Below are 21,346 nucleotides of genomic sequence, written 5' to 3'. Positions count from 1 at the left end.
AGAAGAGACATCTATGAGCTGTGTGAGCACAGGTAAGTCATGCCACCACTGAGCCTCAGTTTCGACCTCTGTAAAATGGGGTAATAATATTTACACTAGCTACCTCCCACAGAGATTATGCAGGAAGCATTTGGTAAACAACAATCACCATAGGGCTGTAACCCTTGCCAAGTGCTACCCAGACATTAGCTCACTTGATGGGAAGCCTCATTTGTAAAGCACGGAGGGTGATGGAAATGTGCACCACCACTAATGGCCAAAGCCTGGAGAGGGGCAGCAGTTTCCCAAAAGCCCTACTCTTCAGTCTTCAAGCTCATGTCTCTTTCCTTAACAATGGGCTTTCCCAAGAAATGGGCTCATCAGGCCTGGAGGGAAAGAAAGCACCAGGCTTGGGGGGTCGAGAGAATAAGCCTGGCCAATCTTGGGGCTGGAGGTGGATGGGACCCTGAGCGTGGTATAGTAGATAGAAAGCTGAACTCAAAAGCTAGAAAAACCTGGGTTCAAATCACAGCTCAGCCACTTACTACCCATCCGACTCTGGGGAAATCCCTTCCCATCTCTAGGCCTCAGTTTCCTCATCTGTGAAAGCAGAGGTTGGCTACCAGGGCTCCTAAGGTCCCTCCCAGTTCTAAAGCTCTGCCCCTGTGACTGGAGGAGGAGGCTCACCAGAAGGTCTCATTGTCCATGCCTTCATTGGTCAGGTAATTATTCTGTAGGTAGAGCTCCCGAAGGCTGGTGAGCTCGCTGAAGGCTCCTGGTGGGATCTTCTCCAACTTGTTATTCTGAGGAGGAGAGAGGGTAGGAAGGCAGCATGAAGGGAAGGGTTGGTTCTAGGGGACTTCCAGAGCCCCAGGAGCCTTGGAGACCATAGCAAGGCAGGAGAGGAGGGAAGCCTTGGGGAGGGGGCGGGGGTCCCAAGGGGAGGAAAGAGGCAGGAGGGCCAGGCTTTCAGCCACCTAGCTGCCTGCTTCATGATAACAAACTTCCCTTCATCTTAAACCTTTTCCTTTCTTGATCTTTTCATCTTCTGGTTTCACTGAAACCTGACTCCTTCCTGATGATGCAGCCTCCTGGCCTCCATTTCCAGCACTGGCTGCCCCGTCTCTCATTCCTCCCTCCCCCACGCACAGGATGAGGATGGGGCCACTCCTCACAGCCATTTCCAAGCTCACCCTCTCCCTCCATCCCTCAGTAATCTCTCCTCCTTCGAGGGTCACTCCACCCACATTGACCACCCAATCCAGATTCCGATGGCTCTTGTCTCCAGACCTCTAGGACACTGCCCTTCCTTCCTCAATGAGTTCAGTGCTTGGCTCACAGCCCTTCTCTCATCCCCTGCTCCTGCTAGCTCATCCTGGGGGCCTTCAGTCCAGATAGTGGCAGCCCCTCAATCACTTTAACCTCACAGTTCCTCAGCCTGCTCATTTCCCATGACCCCCTCCTCATCCTACATCAGCAATGCACACATGCACCATGCTCCAGATCTTACCATCACTCACAAAGGCACCACCTCCATGTCCATGAACTCTGCAATCTGTTGTCATTGCACTCTTCCTCTGCCCTGCAATCCTAGGCCCTGCTCTCCATCCACACCATGGGCTCCAATCCTTTGACCTCCTTACCCCAGGTCTTTCCCAGGCCATCAGACCTGTACTGGCTTACTCTCCTCTCCTTTATCCATCTCCTTTTGAACCCTTGGGGAACCAGTCCCAGTGGACACTGTCCTCTTCTTTGTAGTCTCACTAATCTCGCCTTGCCGAGCCTCAGCCTTGGGTCACTCCTACCATCTACTGCCGTTACTGTTCACATGCTGCTAAATGAAGGTGGAAAATCATGAAGCTGCTGATGGCCCACAAGGCTCCTTAATTAACTAGGCCTGTATCCACCTAATCCTTTTACATCTCCCTAATTAACTCATCATCCCACTCACAATAGCAACTCTTCCAAACCTTTCCATCTCCCCTCAAGCCTCCCAGGGCTCCTCTTCTCCCACTCTCTCAGATGAGAACTTTGTCTCATATTTCACTAAAAAGCTGAGGCCATTCCAGAGAGCTCCCCCTCTCTAACTTGCTCCTCCTCTCGTATCCCCCAGAAGGCTCCTGACACCATCTCCTCCAGGAAGGCCTCCCGGAGCTCTCTGCCACCATTTTCCCTTCACAGTAAGCAGGTGCAACCCTCTCCCCAGGGCCAGGCCACTCCCAGTCTCCCTTACCTTCAGGTGCAGCTTGTACAAGGCCCGGGGCAGGTTCTTGGGCACATACTTGAGGAAGTTGCTAGACATGATGAGGACCTCCACATTGTGGGAGCCGTTGAACATGTTGTCTGGGAGTCCGGCATCGGCCAGCTTGTTATTGTGAAGGTAGACAGACCTGGGGGATCAAGGGACTGTGCTGCACTGAGGGAGGGTCTAGCCTACAGCTCCAACCCCCCCCACACACAGAGTTTATTCCCAGCCCACCCATGGCCCTCCCACACAATAACACATCTTTAAAAATCCCAGCCCTCCTCCTCTTTCCCTTCCCAGCAGGCCAGCCCTCCTCTAGGCCTTAGGGCTCTCTACCATCTTGCATCAATCTGCTCATTTGGGGCAACTGGGAGGTCATCAAGGGTGGGGACCATGTCTCCTCCTTTCCCTTTCTCCCCCATAGTATAAATGAAAACAGACTTGGATTCACAGTCCTTGGTAACCAAAGGGTTGTATGTGTGAATGAATGCATGAAAGGACTGACTACATTGAATGAATGAATGTCTAAAGACTATTGTGTGGAGGGAAAAGGAGGGAAGGTGTGTGTGGGGGCTCAATGCCACATATGTGAAAGAGATGTTGGGTTAACACTTTTCCCAGTCAGTCAGAGGTGCTCCTAATGGGCTGGGCTGCAGGGAAGGGGAGGAGAAGGTTCCCCTGTCCTGGAGGGTGACACCCACTCGTCAGGGTTGGACGTTGGGAATTCCTGCTCAGTTAAGACAGGAGGAGATGCCCCCAGGTCCCTGTCATCTCTGAGTTCCATCATTCTTCCTTCTTTGGGTAGGAGGGAATCTCCACCCTACTGAAAGCCCAGAACCCCGAAGCATTGCCATAGGGAGAAGTCAAGTTCATTGACACTCACATCCACAAAATCCATATACACATATAAAACATGTACATGGGTGTGTGCAGGCACAAGTGTATGGGCATCTATGAGAGCTGGGGTCCCTTCAGGGTAGGGTGGGGTGCTCCTCCCCTCTCCTCTTCTCTCTGTCCCCCAGCACTGATGCCACCCTCTCAGCTTCCAGACATAAGCTTCTCCGTACTTAGCTAGGCTTAAATGATCCTTGGGGGAGGGATGGGTGCAAGGAACAAGCATTTATTAAGTGCCTGCTAGATACCAAGCACTTTACAAATATTGTCCTTGGGCAATAGACCTAGTCTTGGCCTGAAGTGCCAAGCCGTGTTGCTCTACAATTCTCTGTTACCCAGAGGTTACGCTGAACAGAAAACGAGTAAGATCACTAAGTATTATAGCTGGAAGGGGCCATTTCCCTTGTTTTACAGATGGAGAAACTGAGGCCCAGAAGAGAGTGGTGGCTTTTCTAAGACCCAGGCCGTCTGACTCCCAGCTCAGGATTCTCCCTGCTGTGCCACACTGATGGCTGGGCACAGACGCTGCTGGAGAACAAATCTATGTGGGGCGATTGCAGCTGGTTTATCACTTTAGGTTTAGGGCAGGGTGACTGCATGTACGTGCATGTGTGCATGTGTGTATAAGTGTGTGTGAGGCCAAACGTATGTCTGACTGCAAGTGAATTTGAGTGTGAGTGAACAAGTGTCAGGATGTGAGCACAAAGGACAATGTTGATGGGTAGTAAGGCTGTGCAATTGGCTGAGTGTGAGGGTGAGTGGGTGAGAATCTGAGTGTGTAAGAGACACACACACAGAGACACAGACAGAAACAGATATGTACAGAGAGAGGCCTTCTTCCAAAACTGAATATGAACAGTCAAAATGATTTAGGAAATGCCTTTAAAAAACCAAAGTGTTTTTATTGAGTGCAAAAGTCGTCAAGCTAATAAGCCAGTCTCCCTGGCTTTTGAATTCATTGAAGGGGACCTGGGGATTTGGGCCCCTGCTTCAGGTCTATGTTCTGGGACTACCTGTCAATATAAGAAGGGCCGGGGTTTTGGGGGGGGGTTAATTCACATTCTTGGTCGTTAAGCCCAGAATCCCAGAAGCTTTGCTCTGCACACAGACGGTCCCATCTGCAGACAGGCTGATCCCCTTCTGCCTCTGGGCCCCGCCAGGTGCCCCAGGATCAGCTTTGTGAGCTGGGATATGAAGGAGGTACAGGAAATTCCACAGGGTCAGCTCCTCCCATCCTCAAGCCCAGCCTCCCCTCCCCATGGGAAGTGTCAGGAGAGGGAGAAAAGTGGGAGTCACTGAGAGAAGAAATTCCCAGTGTCACAGTGACCTGGCACCAGGGAGCTGAGGCTGGAACAGGAGAAAGAGGCCTGGGTTTAAATCCTGGCTCGGAAACTGACTGTCTGTGTGACTTTGGACAAGTCACTGCCTCCTCAGAACTGGCCCCCTTGCAGCAGCACCAGGGCGTCTTGAGGGCAGGCATGGGAATTATTGGAGATCATTCCCAGGGAGGCCTGGAGCAGAGGAAGGAAAGGGATGTGTCCAAAGCCCGAGCTAATAGTAAGAATTAGAACCCAAGTCCTCCAGGGCTCTTTACCCCCTGATACCGAGCAGGGACAGGCCAGGGGTCTGGGAGGGAGCAGCAATCAGCCAATAGGTATTTGGCATACTCGTGTTAAGGACGGCATGTTCTGCTTGTGCTTTCCCAGAGGGAGGAAGAAGGGCAGCAGGGGTCCGACCCCCAAAGAACCCCTGCTCAGCACTGGCCTCTGGGAGACTCGGCTCCCCTCCTAAGGACAGCCAGCATCTCCCCCAACCCACCATCTTGGAAGAGGCAATAGCAATGGATTGGTAAAGAGCACCCATCAGGAAATCAGCATTCTGTCCCCTTTCAGGGGCCCCTTTCAGCTCTAAATCTAAGATCTTACGAGGATGTGAAACTGAGGCACAGAAAGGGGAGGTGATGGGTCCAGGGTCACACAGTGGGGCAGGGGAGAGAGTTAATTTAACTCTCCTAACTTTCATGTTGGCTCTCTTCCTGTCTCATATTTTCCCAAGGGAAGAAAACCAACTAGCATACTACACCCCCTTCCCTTTCTCCCTCCCCTGACTCACCAGGTTGAAAAAGTGGTTGGTCAGTCAGTCACTCACTCAATGAGCATTACTAAGCACTTACTGAGTGCCAGAGGCCATGCTAAGCCACACACTCCCATCAAATGGAGGTGGATCCAGCCCGGGACTCCTCTGAGCTACATCCTTCCCCCACCCCCACCCCATCATGCCATACATAAGGTGCTCACCAATCCAATCAACCCACTGCACCCACCATCGCTGCCACGACCCTGCTCCACTCTGACCTCTGACCTCAAATTTGGCTTCTGGCCGAAGGTGAGCCCGTAGATCTTGGTAAGGAAGTTGGCAGCGAAGTCAGCACTGACCAGGGCACTCGGCAGGAACCTTGGAGCCAGAGTTAGCTGGAAAGGGGGCAGGATTGGGGTGGGGGTGGGGAGAAGATCAGATGGAGATGGAGATGAGTGATGATGGATGGACAGATGGCAGTGTCTAAGGGACACGCAAACCAGCGCATGAGCAAATAGAAAGGCAAACAAGCAGTGGACAAGTGGACATGTAGATGAATGGACAGATAGCTAGATGGATGAGAAGACAGACAGGCCAACGGCGGCACCGAGCCTTCCCCCAGTCCCGCTGGCTGGATTACTTCCTGCTTGGCACCAGGGACAGACGTGGATGCCAGCTGGCTCTGAAATGCCTTCCCAGGGCTGGACAGGGAGGAATTGATTTCCAAGCCTACTCCTTTGAAAGTTCTTGGCTTCCCCTCTGAGGAAGGGATTGATTGGCCTTCACTTCTCAATGAAACAACTTCATGACCCTTGACCCTGCCCTTGAGTTTTGTAACAGGCTCTAGGGAAGCGAGATCCTCCCCAAACCACTCCCACACATCCAGGCTCATTGTCCCCACTGCCCCCAAGCCCTTCCTCCTCCTTGCAACATCCTCTAGAGACTCCAGCCTTCATTAGGCTAACCCTTCTAGTGTTAGCCTAAACCAAGCGACTTTACATAGCTGAATTCCCAATCAATTGACCGCCAAGCATCTACTTACCACCTGTTCTGTGCCAGGGCTGGGGATACAATAAAAGGCAAAAAATCATCCCTGCCCTCAAAGAGCTCACAGTCTAATGGGATGTGTTTATACATGCATACACACATATTTATATATGTATACACACACACACATATGAGTGTGTGATCGGATGGCCTCGGAGGCAAGTATGACTGGAAAAGAAAGGACTATGATTCAGCAAGAGGAAGGGAGGCTATACTGATGTCCCTGAGGTCCCAAAAGGCCAAAGGAGAGACTCCAGGGACAGTGCCAGACCAGAAATGTGCAGAGGGATGGTTCCCCCCAAGATATGGAAGGAGCACAGAGTAGAGTCTGGCAGAGCTAGAAGGGACCTGGGAGCTCCTAGAGCCTACTTTATTTCTCACTTTATAGAGGAAGAAACTGAGGCCCGGAGAGAGGCTAGGACTTGTCCCCGCACACACACACTCTCCATGAAGATCCATTCAAACTGTCAAGCTTTGGGGTAGGGCCCCCAGGGACTTAGGCCATTGCTCCTTTTTCTACCCCCTCTACTAAAAAATGACAGAAGGCAAGCTCCTGCCCGTCATGCTCCTAGTAAGGGTCCTTCCCAGAATTCCCTCCAAAATAGACTCAGATTTGAAAGGTTCTCAGAGGTCACTTCTTCCAACCTTAACCTTGAGGGAAGAAACTATTCTTTCCAACCAGCTGGGACAATGTGAGCTCCAGGCAGCCTCTGGACCCCAGCAGCCCCCACAAAATTTTGTGGTTAATGAAGTGCTAGATTCTAACTCGGGCCTGTCGACAGCCAAGTACCAGCCTTTCTTCTGTCTGCTCAGGGAGGAGCTCTTGGCCATGCACTACCCCCTCTCCGAGCTTTGTGGCCTGGAAGGAAATCAGGCACTCTAAGAATCTGCCTGAGCCAGGTATCTTTACCCCTCTGCCTCCCCCCACCCAGATCACACACCCCAGCCTACCTTATTGTTAGCCAGATACAGGTAATTCAGGTTTGTCAGCTGCTTAAAGGCTTCCTCTGGGAGCCCTTCAAATGAAAGGATGAAGGCAGGTCAGTACCTTGGACAGAGGAGAATGCTCAGGGCTAGAGAGCTAAGCGCAACGCCCCCTGGGGTCTTAGCCTGGCATTCAGGGTCCTGCACTATGTGGTCCCACTCAAGCTGTCCAGCATCGTTACCTCCTGCTATTTTTCCAGTCTCAGCAGCTCTTAGAGTTACAAGGATCAGAGCCACAGGCAGCCTGGTAAGAGTTCTGGTCTGGAGGTCACAAGATCTGGGTTCAAATCACTGTCAAACCATCTCTGAACCATGGCACCTCCACTCTACCTAATATTCCCACCTGAAACTTGGACTCCATCCCAGGAACCACCCTAGCCTCCAACAGGTGAGTTTTCCCATTATCGTGCCCTGGTCCAAGCTTCCAGCTTACTTTCAGGCCATCTCCACCCCATGATTCCTGCTCTCTGGCCACCATCCCTACCCACCCACCTTCTCCAGTCCCCCCTTATGTATTTTTCCTCATTAGAATCTAAGCTCCCTGTGAACTGGCCCAGCCATTCTAGAAAGCAACTTGGAACTCCCTTTGCCCATCAATCCCACTACTAGGCCCATACCCCCCCAAAAAGAGGAAAAGCACCTATACGTACAAAAGTATCTATAGAAGCTCCTTTTTGAAGTGGCAAAGACCTGGACCTGAGGGGGTGCCCATCAATTAGAGAATGATGGTTTCAGAGAAACTTGAGAAGACTTGTGTGAACTGGTACAGAGTGAGATGAGCAGAACCAGGAAAACAATTTATACTATAACAACAACATTGTAATAAAAGCACAACTTTGAAAGACCTGAGAGCTCTGATTAACACAATGACTAACCTCGAAGACCAGGGTAATGATATAAGATGCAGAGAGAGCCGACAGACTTAAGATTGCTACATCCCTGGACATGGGCAATGTGGGGATTTGTTTTTCTCAACTAGAAATATTTGTTTCAAAGGTTTTGCTTATCTTTTTTTCTAGTGAAAAGAGGAAAAGGAAGGGAGAGAAATAAATTCTTGTTAATTCTTGTTAATTAAGTACTTTTAATAACGTAAGCTCCTTCAGAGCAAGGACTGCCTTGCTTCTTACGTTTCCATCACCATCATTTAGCCCAGTGCCTCGAGCACTGTAAGCACATAATAAACGCTCTAGCTAGCTAGGTACCCTGGCTCAGCCATTAAGTCACTGGCTATGACCGTGGATAAGTCCCAGATCCCCTGAGTATCCCCAAGGATACTGAGGGAAAGCCCTACACACAGGACAAGGCTAGGACTCAAAGTTCCCAACCCCACCCGAGAGAAGTTCCCCTGGCCTCTCTGCCTCCACTGTCTCCACTTTCTACAACATATGAGGCCAGTCTGATCGATGGCATGTTAGCTCTGCTCTCTCCATCTGACTGCCCCTAAACGTCCTGGATCCCCGTGACTCCTCAGCTGCTTCCTTAGCCCCAGAGCACAGAAGGTTCCCAGGGAGCCCTCTAGTCTAGCACACAGCCCCCCATCCCATCACCCCATCCTTTGCTCCCCAAGCCCTGTTGAGCTTCTTTCTGACAACTTGTATATAATAACAACTCACATTCCTAAAGTTCTTGAAGCATTTCCAGAATCTTTTGTCTACAATGCTCCTCTGAGGTAAGAGACTGCAAATATTATTCTACCCATTTTACAGATGAGAAAACAGGCCCATAGAGGTGAAAGGATCTGCCCAGAGTCACACAGCTAGCAGATACTGAGGCAGGGAGGATTCAAACCCAGGTCTCTTGAATCCAATTCCAGCATTCTTTCTACTTGACCACCCTACCTGCAGCTAGTGACCAGAATAACTATACAGGTTCAGGGTCTCTGTGGCTGATTTATTTTTTAAGTTTCTTATCAAATACTGGGGAAACAGCCATGAGTTAATGCAAAAAGCACTGTGCTGGGAGTTAAGAGACACGGGTTCGAATCCCAGCTTGGCCACTGACTTGTTGTGTGTCTCAGAGTAGGCCAGTTATCAGGACTCTCTGGGCTGAAAAAGCTCTCTGCCTTGTCTCCCTCCCAGGGAGGCTGTGATAATTCATTGGGACAATCCTCATCCTCCCCTGCTCCCCTGTGCTCCAGGCAGCATTCCTGGGAGTGAGACACCTCGCTTCAGGCCTAAAAGGAAAGAACTCAGCTGGGGTTTAGTCATTACGGATTGTCTGGCCTCGACAGAAGTGACTTGTCCAAGGTCATGGGGGGGGTCAGGATCCCCTGACTCCTGGATCCTCTAAACTGCACCAGACAGTCTCTGTGAACCCTGAACTTAAAGGAATTCCCTCTTTGGTGGCCTTCTCAGCTCTTTAAATAGCTAAAGCAGGACAGCAAGGAAAGGGAGGGGTAGAAGGGCACTAATTCACTGTGTGACTTTAGGCAAGTCCCTTCCCCAACCTGGGCCTCAATTTTCTCATCTGTAAAATGGGAACAAGGAGACCTGCCCTGGTTCCCTTGGAGCTTGTTCTGTATGAATGATTGGAGGGATGGGGGAGAGGAGGGCAGTAACCATGATGAATCACTGCCTTTGGGAGCATCCTGGCCTTAAGCTGAGTTGGAGGTGGCACCTGAAGAGGGCAGAAACCAATTCAATAGGGATAAAGGTAAAAGGTTCCACCAAGGCTCAAAAAAATCTACTTCACAGAGAGCAGCGACCTGGCCAGACTGTGGTTAGAAGAAGATCTGGGGGTCTGAGTGGGCTGCCAGCTCAATACGAATCTCGAGTATGATGCGGCAGTCAAGACGACTCATTGAGAAAGGGCCAACGTCCAAGAATAGGAAGGTAATGGTTCCACCGTCCTGTGCCCTGGCCAGCCTCCATCCTGGAGTCCTGGGCTCAGTTCTGGGCATCCCATTTGAGGAAAGCCATTGACAAATTAAGAGTCTGTGTCATATGTGGCCTGGCACGTTTCGCTTGGGAAAAAGGAGGTGTGGAGTGAGGGAGAAGAGGGAGACAGAGTTCAGGTCAGCGTGAGAACTAAGAGTGAGAGGGCCTGCCCTGGGAGGCAGTAGCTCCCCGTCACTAGAGAGATTCCAGCCCAGCTTGGATGAACACTGGAGATTCCGAGGGGCCTCTCATTCGGACACTCTGGGATTCTACCTGTTCCTTTCTCCTTCTCAGGGCTGGAGGGAGAAGAAGCACATTAGGAATCTCCAAAGGAGATTTCATTGTCATACCTGCTGAGTGCCTACCTCCCCACTATCCTCCCAACCCTGGAAGACCAGCCCTCCCTTGCCCTGGACTGGTGTAGACACTCCCAAACACCCAGGGCTAGCCACAGGTAGGGGCCTCCCCGACAACCAAGGCTCACCCCCTGATCCCTTCAATGCTCCGCATCCCACACTTCCTGGAGGTCTGCCTCACCCTCTCCCTGCCGGGGGCCTGCTCACCTCGGGACGTCAGCCGGTTATTCTGAAGGTTGAGGGTCTCTAGCCTGTGGAGTCGTGAAAGCTCATCAGGGTAGATTTTCTCCAACTGGTTATTCTGTGGGAGGGGACATGGGCAATGTTAATCGTCAACAGGATGAAGATCTCCAAGGCTTTCCCTTCTCTGAGCCTCAGTTTCTCTCCTCAGTAAAAAGAGAGCTGGACTAGGCCAGAGTTTCCCACAGCAACTCAGTGACAGGACTTTGGGGCTTGAAATACAGTGACAGGAACCATCAGTGGCACTGAGGTGGTGGGGGGCGAGAAGCCAGCAGAAAGCCAGATGATGGGGGCATCCCAGAGAGTGCCCTGGACACAGAGACCGAATAGAGAAGGAGCTTAGGAAACAGATCACCAGCCTGGCACCACAGGTACAGGCATCACACAGCAATGGCGAAGAAGCCCAAGTATCCAGACTCCTCTCTCTCTCTCTCTCTCTCTCTCTCTCTCTCTCTCTCTCTCTCTCTCTCTCTCTCTCTCACTCTCCTCTCTCTTTCTCTCCCTCTCTCTCTCTCTCTCTCTCTCTCCTCTCACTCTCTCCTTTCCTCCCTCTCCCTTCTTCCACTTTCATTCTCTTTCTTTTTCTGTCTCTCTTCTCTGTCTCTTCTTTCCTCCCTCCTTCTCCCTTCCTTCTCTCCCTTTCTCTTTCTCTCTTCCTCTCTCTTCCTTCCCTTTCTTTTTCTGTCCTCCCTCCTCCTCTCTCTCTTTCTTCTTTCTCTGTCTCCCCCTCCCCACCCCACCCCCCAAAATAGCAGCAGCTCAGAACTTCAAGATCTGCATTAAAGATCATTTTGCCTTTCAAAAGTGGCAGAACCAATGGAAGAAATTCCTTGCCGGGTCTGATTCTGGCTAACAGGTGAGCCCTGGTTGCTGCATGGGAATGATGGGAACCCTGGTGGGGAGGGAAGATAGGAGTCACCTCCTCCCAGCTCTCGTGATGGAGGATGAGAAAACGAGGCCGAGTCTGACACCCCCCCCCCAAGAGCTGGCCCACTCTAGGGGCAGAGTCTGGAGGAAGGAACGCAGTTAACCAAGAATGAGGTTCTGAAGGCACAAAGGGTGACAATGGGAAGAGAAAGGAAAATCAGGAGTTGTCTAAGGCAATCAGGCCCAGGGAACTCAGCACTGACTTCTATGTGAAAAGACACATAGAAAAGATGGAACCGAGGGCAGATAACAGGAGCAGTAAGGCACTGAGCATGTTAGAAGCATTTAGCATGTACCAGGCCTTGTGTTAGGGGTGAGGACACCAAGATGAAAGTGAAACAGGCCCTGCCCTGCTCTCAGGGAGCTTGTACTCTGCTCCAGTATATACACAATGACCAACCACAATTCTAGAAGACTAATGAGGAACCATGCTACCCTCCCTCCCGATGGTTTCTAAGTGCAGAGGCTCTTTGGGGGGGACGTGGCCAAGGTGGGAATTTGTTCTGATGAGTGCGAATAATGAATCACCTGAAATGGTCACAGTATTTGAATATGCATGGCATATTTCTATTGGACTAAAACAATTATCAAATTTACCTAATTATAACTTTGAATAGTGTGAATTTGAATACATGCAACTGCTTCATGGGACTCAATATCTGCATTAATCAGGGCCTCGCTGTACACGTCTGTAACAGCGGTTGTTTTTCTTGCTTTCTCAGTGGGCTGGGTGGGGGGAGAGAAGAAAGGGGAGGTTGAAAATGTGATCATGAAAATAAAAGTAATTTTTAGAAAAGAAAATGTAGCAACTGATGGGACGTGTGGGTGAAGATGAATATACGAGCACTTTTATTACCACAAGAACAGTCAGACATGATAAAGCTCAGAATGAGTGGAAGATGTCGAGGAAAGCTAAATTCAACCAAAAATGGGAGTTTGAAGTGAACCTGAAGGAAAGAAGAGGCTCTAAGAATGGATTCCCAATGCTTGGGACGTATGGGATAATAACTGACAACAGGGAGATGGCATTGCCATTCAACTCTTAATTTGTTTTTTTTTTCCTCTGCCAAAGAGAAGGTCCTCTAATAGGAAATGACAGAACTGAAATGATCGACCAGGAGCTGATGCCCATAATAAGTTAGGAGATGGGAAGAAGTAGTGAGCAGCTCCTCATGAATTCAAAAGTCATTTGGCCCAGATGCACAACATCAGTGGGGTCTGAAAGAATGGGCAGATGGGACGGCCTTCCCTTTCACAATAATTGGGACATTTGCCCCTCTCCAGTCAATCAAATCAAACTGTAGGCAGGTGAGCTTGACTGAGATTCCTGGGAAATGCTACAATGGATTATTAAAGTGATGACTAGTGACCGCCTGGAAAAGAGATCAGGGGTTGGGGCAGCTGAGCGGTGCAGTGGGTAGAGCACCAGGCCTGGCGTCAGGAGGTCCTGAGTTCCAATGTGGCATCAGACACTTGACACTTACTAGCTGCGTGACTTACCCCCAACTGCCTCACCCTAAAAAAACTTTAAAAAAAAAGAAATTTAGTAAGAATAAATATAGTTTTACACTTGGATTCAAATGACCAACTTCACAAATACAAAATAGGAGAGGCAGAGCTAGGAAGCAGTTTGTCCGGAAAAAATATTGGGTTTCATTAAACGACAAGCTTGCTGTGAGTCAGTCATGTGATGGGCCAGTCAGACAAGCCGATAAGCTCTGATAAGCTCTGAGGCAGCAGCAATAAGGGAGCCACACTTCCAGGAAGAAAGAGGGAATGGTCCCTCTGCACTCCTCCTGGTCAGAGTGCACCTGGAGGAGGGCATTGAGTTTTGGGTGCCCAGAATAGGCTGCAGAATTTCCAGAAGGAGGCAACCAGAATGAGGAAGGGTCTCAAGTCCTTGACGTATGAGAATCAGTTCAAGGACGTGGGCCTGGTGAGCTGGAGAAGACTCCCGGGGCAGGTGAGGTCCAGCGCTAAACTTCTCCAGGACTGTGGTACAGAGAGGGGTAAGATCTGTCCTGTTTAGTCCCAGAGGGCAAACTGAGAGCAAAGGGGGACATTATGAATTTAGAGAAACTTAGGTTTATCTGGAAAAACCTTCTAAGAACTGGAGTTGTCCCAAAGAGGAAGAAGCTGTCTTTCTCCTAGGAGACTGTCAAGCAGAAGTCACCTGACCACTTGCCAAGTCCATGGTGGAGGGCTTGGGGGACCTTTCAGGGAAGGAGATGCCTTCCAGCTCCTCTGGACTATGAATCCTCTACCTTACTTCTCCCACATAAAGGGAGAGAGGTTAAGGAAATGTCAAAACACATTAATAAAAATAACAAGAAATTCTACAAGAATATAAAATTAAAAGTATAAATTATAATTTAACACCCCAAAATGTTACACTTAATACATATTTTCAATAGGAATCAATCATTTAGCATGTATTAAACACCTACTATGTGCCAGGCACTGGAATAGAAATGATTTAATACTTCCGAAGGGAAAATAGCACTGGGATTGGCATTTTCTTTTCTTTTTATTTTAGACTTAAATACACAATAAGAAAAGAAAAAGAAACATATTATAAACTTAAATATTGAAACTTAAACACAAAATTAAAAAACAGCAGAACCTAAGAGAGGATTCGAAATATACAGCAATAAATTTTCATTTCAAGAAAGGCTGTATAATAAATACTACATACTGTGTTGAGAGCTGTCCGTCTTTTCTTTTTTGCTTCCTTGTAAGTTTTCTTTTGTTCTCTTGTTCTTTTCCCCCCTTCCTCCCTGTCCCCAAAGGATATATTGATGTATAGATATATACATACATACATACATAGACACATACACACAAATATATATGTACTTATATACATACATATACCCTTACATACATACATTTGCACATACATATACTTAGATATCTATAATCATACTCATAGACAGACTTATACATTCATATGCATCTATGTAGGACCATACTATACTAATTTGTCCTCAGGATCAGCATTTTCTAACAAAATTCTGATTCATGTGTAATTTGAGAGATTCTTAAAAACCTTTCAAGCTTCAAAACTCTGGGTCCTAACGTTTTATGTTCGTGGAATCACAGGACTTAGCACCAGACCTTGGAGAGCACCTCGTCCACCTCCATCATCTTACATATGGTGAAACTGACGCCCAAAGAAGAGCTAGCTAGTGTTTCTATGGCACTTTAAGGTCTCCAAGTCACCAGTGATTCCTTAATTGCTAAATCTAATGGACTTCTGTCCATCCTCCTCCTTCTTGACCTCTCTGTGGCCTCTGACACTGGTGCTCACTCTCTTCTCCATACTTTCTCCTCTCTCTGTTTTCACCACACTGCTCTCTCTTGGTTTTTCTTCTCTCTGTCTGATTGCTCCTTCTCAGCGTCCTTTGCTGCTTCTTCCTCTAAGTCATGTCCACTAACCACAAGGGTCCCCCAAGTCTCCATCCTGAGTACTGTTCTCTTCTCCCTCCATATTCTCTCATTGGCTTCCATGGGCTTAACAATCATCTCTAAACAGCTAATTAATTCCCAGATCTATATTATTTCTCCAACTTCTTTATTATTGTTGAGGGCACCAGCACCCCCCCCCCAGTTACCTGGGCTTGCCACCTGGAGCTGGTGGCAAAGCATGCTCTCTAGAGATGGGAGGTGTTTATCTAGTCTAGACCATTGGCTGACTAATTAAAGTGTTACGAGGCGGCACCAATTCAACTGCAAATCACAAAGGGAAGATCATGTCCAGCTGGGGTGACCAAGGAAGGAGGAGACAAAACAGTGCACAGTCTGGCAGGAGAACAGGCAGGAGACCTGACATTGCATGTTGTCGGAGGAGAGCTTTAGAGAGGTTTGAGGAGAAAAAGGGTGACTTGGGGGCAGGAGAGACGGGACCAGGGAAGCTTCTTGGAGGAGGGGACATCAAAGGATGAGGCAGATTTCTTGAGGTGAAGAGGAGCAGGGGGACAGGGAGACCAGACACAGTTACAGGTAAGTCCAGATACAGGTAAGTGCTTTGGCAAAGAAACAGGGACAGGACAGAGTAGGGCTGACTGGGTTGGGGGACGGAGAACACTCAGTTTATTAGGAGGGTAAAGTGTATGAACAACAGCCAGAAAAACCCTTTGAAAACTTGTTTTTAAAGCATCATAGAACTGTCAGTCATTCTTACATAATATCTCTATCTACAACTAGTTATGTATATATGCATATATATGATCTTTGGTTCATAAATGTAGAGCTAGGTGGTGCAGTGGATAGAGCACCAGCCCTGGATTCAGGAGGACCTGAGTTCAAATCTGGCCTCAGACACATAACACTTACTAGCTGTGTGACTCTGGGCAAGTCACTTAACCCCATTGCCTAGTCAAAAAAAACCCAAAAAACAAAAAAAAAAACCCATAAATGTAGAGCTGGGAGGTACCTTAGAGTAGATGTTCATAACCTGAGGGATAGATTTCAGGGGTCAATTAACTTGGATGGCAAATACACACACACACACACACACACACACACACACACACACACACACAAATATATCTTTATTTCAATGTAATGGATTTCCTTTACAACTTTAGGTATTTTATCCCTTTGAAAACATGGTTCTGAGGAAGCTTCCCCAGACTGCCAGAGGCATCCATGACACCAGAAAGGTCAAGAGTTCCTGCCTTCTAGATTAGCTAGACCAGTTTCCTCATCTTACACACACACTGAGGTCCAAGGAGGTTAAGAGGATGTAGTTGCCTGCATGCTGTCTTCCTTGTTAGACTCTGAGCTCCTTGAGGGCAGGGACTGTCTTCTTGTCTGTATTTGTGTGCTGTCTTTGTGTGCCCAGCCCTGAGCATGGTGCTTGACACATAGTAGGTGCTTAATAACTGTTTTTGGACTTGATCAGGGTTACACAGAAGATGGGATGAGGTTTGAAGCCACATTTGCTGCTTCAAAATGGGGCAACACTCTTTCCCTTCTTTCCCCACTTGATATCTGATAAGGAGAGTGATGGAATGGACGGAGGATCCATCTTGGAGCCAGCAAGAACAGGCTTCAAGCCCCATCTCAGACATCTTAGCTGTGTGACCCTTGGCAAATCACCTCATTTCTCCCCAGGCCAAGCTCTGAGTGTAAATTACAGGTGAGTTGATGATTAGAAGCTGTGGAGGGGCTGTCCACACTGGAAGTTTCCTACACCGCTAAATGCCCAGGTTTGGATTAAGTCCAAAGGAACAGAAGAAGTGATATTTGTAAGGGGCTTCAGCATTTACAAAGCTCACTATGGGTCAAGATCTTGCCTGGAGAGTTTGCTGTGTGACTGAGGCATCTGGCTCTTACCTGCAAGGACAGGTGATTGGTATACTCAGGGAGGTCTCCAGGGAACTCCCGGAGGTCAATGCCCCCACAGTCTACCACACCTTCTTGTGTGCACACACATTCTCGGGGGCAATCAAGGCTCCCCTGCCCCGGCTCCGGCCTCAGAAAAAGGATGGGATCCTCCAGAAATTCGTTATCTTCATCGGTCTGACCATGAGCGCCGTGGGGCCCCCAGGCCCATGCCCAGAGCGCCAGCAGGAACGTCCTGCTTGGGACCATTGCCTCTGAAAAGGAAGGAAAGGCACAGTGATGCGGATGGCTGAGGGAGAAGGATCAGGGCTGGCAAAGCTGCTCCTCACTGGCTCCTGGCCCCCGATCCAGAACTGGGGGGAGCCCGGAGGCCACCCAGCCCGACCCATCTCCCCTATCGATATGTTCAGGAGGTGCTCCTCCCGCCATCACTGAAAGCCCTCTTTGGAGAGAGAGGCTATCAGCACCTGAAACAGCCCCTGCCATTCCTAGGGGTCACCCGTTCTAACGGAGACCACCATAGACGCGCCTCTTGACAACTTTCCCCAAGACTTCTCTGGGGCCATGGTGCTGGATATGCAGTCAGGAGGACCTAGGTTCAAATCCTGCCTCTGACACTTGTGACCCCAGGGTCATCTCTCTCAGCCTCAATTTCCTTATCTGTAAAAGAGGTATAAAAGCTCCTGGCAGTGGTGTCTGAGTCTGCACCTACAGGTTCTCTGAATGGAATTTTGCAGGGGTGGGGGGAGGGTTGGTGAGGAGGTGGAGAAAAAGTCTGGGTATATGAGTGTCTATTTCTGTTTATGTCTGGCTCTCCAGGTATCACCTAGATGTGTCCGTGTGAACACACAGTTAATCCGGAAGGGCTGAAAGGTGTGAAGATGAAGATGGTGAAGCCAGTGGCTGGTGAGAAAAGATGGGGCTGAGGACAAGATGGGCAGCTTCCAGGTGGAAAGAGGCCAGAACAGAAGCCTGGAGTGGAGCTGAGGGAACTAGAGCCCTCTACCAACTCCCTTCCCCCTGCTTACTTTGCCCTGTGGGGTCCTACTCTTGTCTCTCCTGGAGAGAACGAGGGGTGTAACCACACACTGGCTGGCACCGGCTGGAAGCCCCAAGGGCCAGCACGAGCTGCACTGGACCCACAGAAAGCTTTGCGGTTGGCAGTTGGACCCCACACACCCCCCGCCAGGAGGATGCAACTCTTTTTTTCTCCTTATAAAGGCAATATTGGGGGGAGGTGTCAAAGTTTCCCATGGAGACTGTCATCTCCTTTTCCTTACAATTCAGAACTCAGACAACCACAGGTCTGGGGCTGGCCTTCATTCCTTCCTCTGAGCTTCAGGCAGCAGGCAGAATAATCCCTCCCAGGGCATAGAAAACTAGGACAAGCACCCTGGGGCCCAGTCAGTCACCAAGCATGTATTAAGCACCTACTGTGTGCCAGGCAACCCCTGGGGATATAAGGAAAGGCAAAAACAGTCCCCACCAGTCTCTGGGGAAGACAACACCTGAATGAGCAGGCACGTATAAGACCTATCCAGAAGAGATTGTTTCAGAGGGAAAGCATGGAGGAGCACCTAGGAAAGGTCCCCAGTTGCAGGTGGGATCTGAGTTGGGTCTTGAACGGAGACAAGGAGGCAAAGGGGCAGAGCATTTCAGGCACAGCGGATGGCCTGTTAAAGACAGAATGTTGAGGGGAGCAAGAAGGCTGCTTTGGCTGGATTTCAACTTTGCTTGAAGAGTCTGTGAAGGAGAAAAATGTATAATCAGGCCACAAAGGTGGCTGAAGCCAAGGTATGACGGGCTTTCCAAAGGCAAGCAGAGTTTAAATCTGAACTCAGAGGAGATGGGAGGCTACTGGAGTTTACTGAGCAGGAGAGGTAACACTGTCAGACCTGGGCTTTGGGAATACCAAAATGGCAGATGTGTGGGAGTGGACTGAAGACCTGAGGAAGGGATCGATTCAGAGAAGACAGGTGACGAGGTGCACGTCAGACTAAATGACCACTGGCACCTTCCAGTTCTCAAATGCTCTGATTCTGGGAAAGCTCAGCCCCTTACACACACATACTCACCCACACCCACCCTCTGCCCACATACACACATACCACTACCCCACATTCTCATCCCTAGGTCCAAGCTCCCACATTTCACTTTGATGACACCAGTCTTTGGAAAAACAGAGTCAGAGCTTTCTCCCTTTGGCATTCTCCCACTCCTTCTTCTGTGACCCTCTGCCTTCCTAGGTCCCCTCCAGGCCCCCAGGCTCCTCAGGCTGTTTATCACAGTCCCCACTTGTGCCCCATAATCCCAAGTGACTGCCCTCCACCTTCTCCTTCAAAACCTCCAGCTCCCAACAAAGGCAGCCTAGGAGACAGAAGCATTCTCCTGCCTCAGACACCAGCTTCAGCTTCCTATTCCATCTACCCATCCCACCATACAGCTAATTGACCTGCTTCTCTCCCACCATGCTCCATACCCAAGCCTTCCAGAGCCCAAGCCCCAGTCCCCAGGACAGTCAGTCTATTCTTCCTTGAAGTTGGATACTGACTGAGTATATCTACACTGGGACCTCTTAGCCTTCTCCAGCCACGGGCTGGATGCTTCAGCAGCTTTACAGCCCAGCCAGCCGCCTTGCACTCAAGCCAGCTCACCATCTGCCTGCCACTGACCATGTACCCTCCCTTTCCTCCCACCAGGACAAAATTTGCTTCCCTGGTCTCCCCTCCCCCAGACGCCCCGTCATTCCTTATCAGAATGTAAGTGCCTTGAGGGTACCGTCTCTGTCTCTCTCTCTTTTTATATATTGGTAGCCCCAACACTTAGCACAGGGCCTGGCATACAGGAAGAACATAAGCAACAATTCTCATTATTCATTAAACCGTATGACTGTGGGCAAGTCATTTAACTATTCAGAGCCTCAGTTTCCTGTAAAATGGGCATAATAACTGCTTGCAATACTGAGGGCAACAGTATAATCTGTTAGTAGATTATACTTGGTAGACCCAAGCTCTAGACCAATGTGCTGTTTTCCTAACATTGTTCTTTGCTTGTCTGATGTTGTCTGCTTCTGCCTGTTTAAGGCTAAGAATTGAGTCAGGATTTTACCACTTATTTTGTGTTTGTTTTCATTAACTATTAAGTTTACAATTTTTAAAAATGAAAAAAATAATTCCAGCTTCTCCACCTTTCTGGCCTGATTATACATTCTTCTCCTTTACAGACTCTTCAAGCAAAGTTGAAATCCAGCCAAAGCGGCCTTCTTGCTCCCCTCAACATTGTCTTTAACAGGCCATCCGCGTGCCTGAAATGCTCTGACCCCTTGCCTCCTTTTCTCCCTTCAAGTCCAGGGTTTGACTCTCATTCCTTCAAGTCTTAGAACACTCTGCTTGCTGGAGTAATGCAGAGTAATTGCTGGAATAATAACAGAATAATGCAAACTCACCTTTCCACAGCACGAGATGGTTTGCAAAGCACTTTTCCCATAAAGTATGGAAGACAGGCAACCCACGAGGTAGGCAGTGTAAGTATTATCCCCATTTTACAGATGAGGAACTGGAGGCTCAAAGGTGGAGGGGGGGAAATTAAGATTCTAAGCATCTGTTATTTATTCTTTTTCTTTTCATTCTATATATACGTATAAATATTTGTTGTCTTCTCCATTAAAATGCAAGATCATTGAGAGAAGAGTTTACCTAACTTTTTCTTATTTTGTGGCACATAGCGAGTGCTTAATAAATACATGTTGATTGATTGCGACCCAAAATTTTCAGGGAAATTGGATCATATGATTTAGACTTTAACATCTAGCTTAACCCCCTCATTCTACAGGGAGATTTACAGGGAATCCCCCCACCCAGTGTGAAAGTAACTTACTCAAAGTCACCCGGCTATACCCTTTGACCTAGCAATACCGCTACTAGGTGTGTATCCCAAAAGAGATAAAAAACAAAAAGGAAAAGGACGTACGTGTACAAAAATATTTATAGTAGCTCTTTTCTGGGGGCAAAGAATTGGAAACTGAGGGGAAGCCCATCCATTGGGAAATGGCTGAACGAATGACGGAATACTACTGTACTATAAGAAATGATGAGCAGCCAGGTGCTGCAGCGAATAGTGCACCGGCCATTACTCACTAGCTGTGTGACCCTGGGCAAGTCACTTAACCCTGACTGCCTTACCAAAAAGCCAAAAAAAAAAAATTATGAGCAGGATGCTCTCAGAAAAACCTGGAAAGACTTGCATGAGCTGATACAAAGTAAAATGTGCTATGTACAAAGTAACAGCAATATTGTAAGATGATCAGCTGTGAATGACTTAGCTATTCTCAGCCAATGATCCAAGACAACTCTGAAGGACTGATGATGAAAAAT

At 48.8% G+C, this 21,346-nt stretch overlaps 1 protein-coding gene across 1 annotated transcript in view; it reads right to left on the bottom strand.

Moving 5' to 3' along the window:
- PODN (podocan) overlaps window positions 1–21,346 on the bottom strand; it is a 46,845-nt gene that overhangs the window by 14,153 nt on the left and 11,346 nt on the right. Inside the window, exons 2-7 of the mRNA XM_020987798.2 lie at window positions 16,965–17,227; window positions 10,665–10,758; window positions 7,193–7,257; window positions 5,480–5,589; window positions 2,213–2,369; window positions 667–782 (exon numbers count right to left, since the gene is read on the bottom strand). Of these exons, the coding sequence (XP_020843457.1) occupies window positions 667–782; window positions 2,213–2,369; window positions 5,480–5,589; window positions 7,193–7,257; window positions 10,665–10,758; window positions 16,965–17,222 (800 nt within the window). The 5' untranslated portion in view covers window positions 17,223–17,227. The remainder of the gene's footprint in view (window positions 1–666; window positions 783–2,212; window positions 2,370–5,479; window positions 5,590–7,192; window positions 7,258–10,664; window positions 10,759–16,964; window positions 17,228–21,346) is intronic.

This window comes from Phascolarctos cinereus, unplaced genomic scaffold (assembly GCF_003287225.1).
Source record: "Phascolarctos cinereus isolate Bilbo 61053 unplaced genomic scaffold, phaCin_HiC Scaffold_5;HRSCAF=322, whole genome shotgun sequence".
Taxonomy (NCBI): domain Eukaryota; kingdom Metazoa; phylum Chordata; class Mammalia; order Diprotodontia; family Phascolarctidae; genus Phascolarctos; species Phascolarctos cinereus.
The sequence above is the reverse complement of the archived record's forward strand: the minus strand, read 5'-3'. Positions and strand labels throughout refer to the sequence as shown.